This window comes from Nicotiana sylvestris, chromosome 2 (genome assembly GCF_000393655.2).
Source record: "Nicotiana sylvestris chromosome 2, ASM39365v2, whole genome shotgun sequence".
Taxonomy (NCBI): Eukaryota; Viridiplantae; Streptophyta; class Magnoliopsida; order Solanales; family Solanaceae; genus Nicotiana; species Nicotiana sylvestris.
The window spans coordinates 109,823,609-109,826,770 of NC_091058.1; the positions used below are offsets into that span (position 1 = coordinate 109,823,609).

The 3,162-nt window shown below is 40.5% G+C and overlaps 1 protein-coding gene across 1 annotated transcript; it reads right to left on the reverse strand.

Moving 5' to 3' along the window:
• Window positions 1-2,327: 2,327 nt before the first annotated feature.
• Window positions 2,328-2,888, reverse strand: LOC138885401 (uncharacterized). Its single transcript, XM_070166347.1, has one exon. The coding sequence runs from the start codon at window positions 2,886-2,888 to the stop codon at window positions 2,328-2,330; it is 561 nt and encodes a 186-aa protein (XP_070022448.1).
• Between the last annotated feature and the right edge of the window lie 274 nt (window positions 2,889-3,162).

Genomic DNA, 3,162 nt, shown 5'->3' on the forward strand with positions numbered 1-3,162 from the left:
CCAAAAGGATTTCTTCATTTGTCTTTTGCATTGAACTTCCCAAGATGATCCTTCCCATTGTCGAGAACATGGCATTTTCAGTTAAGATGGTTCTCAGATGAGTTATCTTTCAGTCAAGAAGGCATTTTCTTCCATTTGGCAGCTCATAGTGGGTTTTGATTTAGGAGGGACCTGATCAGACACCTGTTCACCAAGTAGAAAGTAGTATTTACTACTTTTCCCCAGAATTCCTTGGCGTTCCATAGTCGATGAGCATTGTCCATGCCACATCTTCCAGTTCCGTTCTTTCTTTCAGCAATACCATTTTGCTGTGGAGTCCTTGGTGTAGAGAAATTGTGCGTGATCCCCCCTCCTCCCCATTTTTTTGCTTTTACTTGAATCTTCTTGACAAGAACCATTAATACCTCGAGAGTCTCCTCCTTTGTTTTAAGAACCTGTGTCCAGGTGACTCTTGAGTTTAGCATACCACACACCAGGTCCTTCTGGGTTAATTTATTCGGAGGTGAGAAGCTTGCATACACCAATCTTTCATGCCAATTTTCTGACTTCACCCATCTCATACCACCAGCTTTTGGAGATTCATAGTCGACCGAGTGGATGTTCTTGTTTCCTTTGTCCACTAAGACCACTCAGCCAGTTATCAAATTGGTACTTGTACTTTAGGCCATTCATATAGTACACGTTCCCAACTAAGTGCCAAAAAAAAACTTTCCAACTTTACATTTATTGAGAATGTACCCCCTCCTTTCTTTTTGAGGATACATTCCCTTCCTGTAGGGCTTTTCGTGAGAAGATATTCATGATGTTTTCAATCACGTGCTTTGAGCATCCCCAGTCCATAGTCCATCGCAGTCCGCTTCCTCTCATTGTTCCCTGCACATGCAAATCAAAGGTTAGATTTAGGAACCCAAACTAGTTTGGGTCCCTTGTTATGATAGAAAGGATGAATAAGGGCTTTCCTAGTCCATGCAGGAAATATTCGCTTCTTGCGAGTGGTACTTGGTCCTTTGTTAGTAGTCACTTTATCAGTAAACACTTTGTTTTTCTAAACAGACTGAACCCTAGTCTGACAATTTTCTTTAAAATGCCCATTGTTCCCACAGTGGGTACATAGCCAGTTATCAGGTACAATGACATACTTGTTGTGAGGGTTGTAAGGAGTTTTCTCCCTTTGGAACCTGATGCCCTACCTATTTCCACTATTGTTAAGATACATGGTAGTGACAACATCTGAGGACCAGGTCCACTTCAGAGATTTCTCAAGATCAATTCTTACTTTTTCCAATTCAGCTTGAAGTTGTTGATTCTTCTCGAGTTCACTACATAGACTGGTTTTCACAACAGTTAATTCCTTTTCAAGCAAGATGTGTGTCTCAGTAGCTACTTCCTTCCCTTTCCCAAGACTCACATTCCTATGTTCTCTGTTGAGTCCCTCAATGGTTTCCTCTAGATCGATGCATATCAGTAAAAGGTCATCCCTCTCTTCCTTAGTAGTTGCAATTTTTCCTTCTAAGGTGTGTTTCTCATTGCTAAGACCTTCTATTGTTTCTTTTAAATCAACAACTACTACCATCAGGTCGTCTCTCTCATTTTCCACACTAGTTATTCTTTCATTCAAGGCTTCCTTTTCTTTTTCAAGATTAACTATGGTCTCATTTAGGTCCACTACACAGACCACCAGATCATCTCTAGATTGATCGGCCTCTCCTAGTTCTATGGTCAGGATCTCCTTATCATTAACAAGGCTATAATAAGCATCAATTAGGAGATTTGCTAATGACCTTAGCTTCTTAGAAGAGAAGGATTTCAGATTTCTCTAAACATCCCTGAAGTTTACCTCATCGTCTTCATCTTCTTCATCATCATCAGACTGAGCCATCAGCGTGAACAGTGAATCATACTTCGTTGCTTCAGTTTCCACTACCATCATGGAACTATTTTCTGCATTTGGTTCCCTTTCGGATTCACTAAAGGAGTCTCCCCAAGCAGTAAGAGCTTGCTTAACAATATTGTCGGCATCACCTTTTCGATTGAATTGTTTGTTTGGAACCAGGTTCCTTTTTGCTGCTTTGTCAGGATTTTGTTTGTATTGCTCCTGTTTCGCGAGTGGGCAGTCTTTGATGAAATGCCCTGGCTTTCCACATCTATGACAGAGATCGTTGTTCCTTGCTTTACTTGAACTGCCCCACTTTGGTATACCACCATTTCTCCGAACCATCTTTTGAAATCTCTTAGTAAGATAGGCCATGTCACTATCTTCATCACTTGAGTCACTGCTTTCAGCTTTGAGTACCTGGTTCTTTTCCTTCTTATGCTCTCTTCTTTCACTATCTTTCTTTCTTTCTTTTCATCTCGTATGTCTTCAGATTACCAATCAACTCATCCATAGTCAGAGTTTGTAGATCTTTAACATCAGTAATGAAATTTACCTTACTTTCCCAAGAACCAGGTATAACACTGAGGATTTTCCTTATAAGCTTGTTTTTGGGAATGACATCCCCAAGTGAATGAAGCTCATTTATGATGGAAGTGAATCTGGTGGGCATATCTTGTATAGACTCATCATCCTTCATCCTAAAGAGCTCATATTCCGTGGTGAGCATATCGATCTTGGACTGTTTGACCTGAGTGGTTCCTTCGTGTGTGGTTTGCAATGCTTCCCATATTTCTTTGGCAGTGTCACAAGCTGAGACTCTATTGTACTCATCAGGTCCTATGCCACACATTAAGATTTTCTTGGCATAATAGTTCTTTTCTACAGCTTTTCTGTCAATGTCGTTGTACTCTTTTCTGCCTTTCGGCACCATTGGTCCTATTTCTTCAAGCTTCTTCATGGGGACATGTGGACCATCACAAATGATGTCCCATAGTTCTGAATCTTCTGCCATCATAAAATCATGCATGCGGGTTTTCCACCAGCCATAGTACTGACCATTGAATCTGGGAGGTCTGTAGGTTGATTATCCTTCCTCAAAGTTGGGTAGAGCAGCCATTGAGATCCTTTCTAGGTATTAACCTTTTAGAAAGAACCCGCTCTGATACCAATTATTAGTTTGTATGAGTCCCCAAACTATAGAGTACCTGGTCCTATATGACATGATGATGAGGATTCTATAGAAAATAAAAGTAAAGAAAACAAGGGATTTTTCAGTGGAAAAATCC

What these genes read in the sequence shown, in the direction of transcription:
- LOC138885401 (XM_070166347.1), bottom strand. Translation starts at nt 2,888, where the DNA reads ATGGCAGAAGATTCAGAACTATGGGACATCATTTGTGATGGTCCACAT.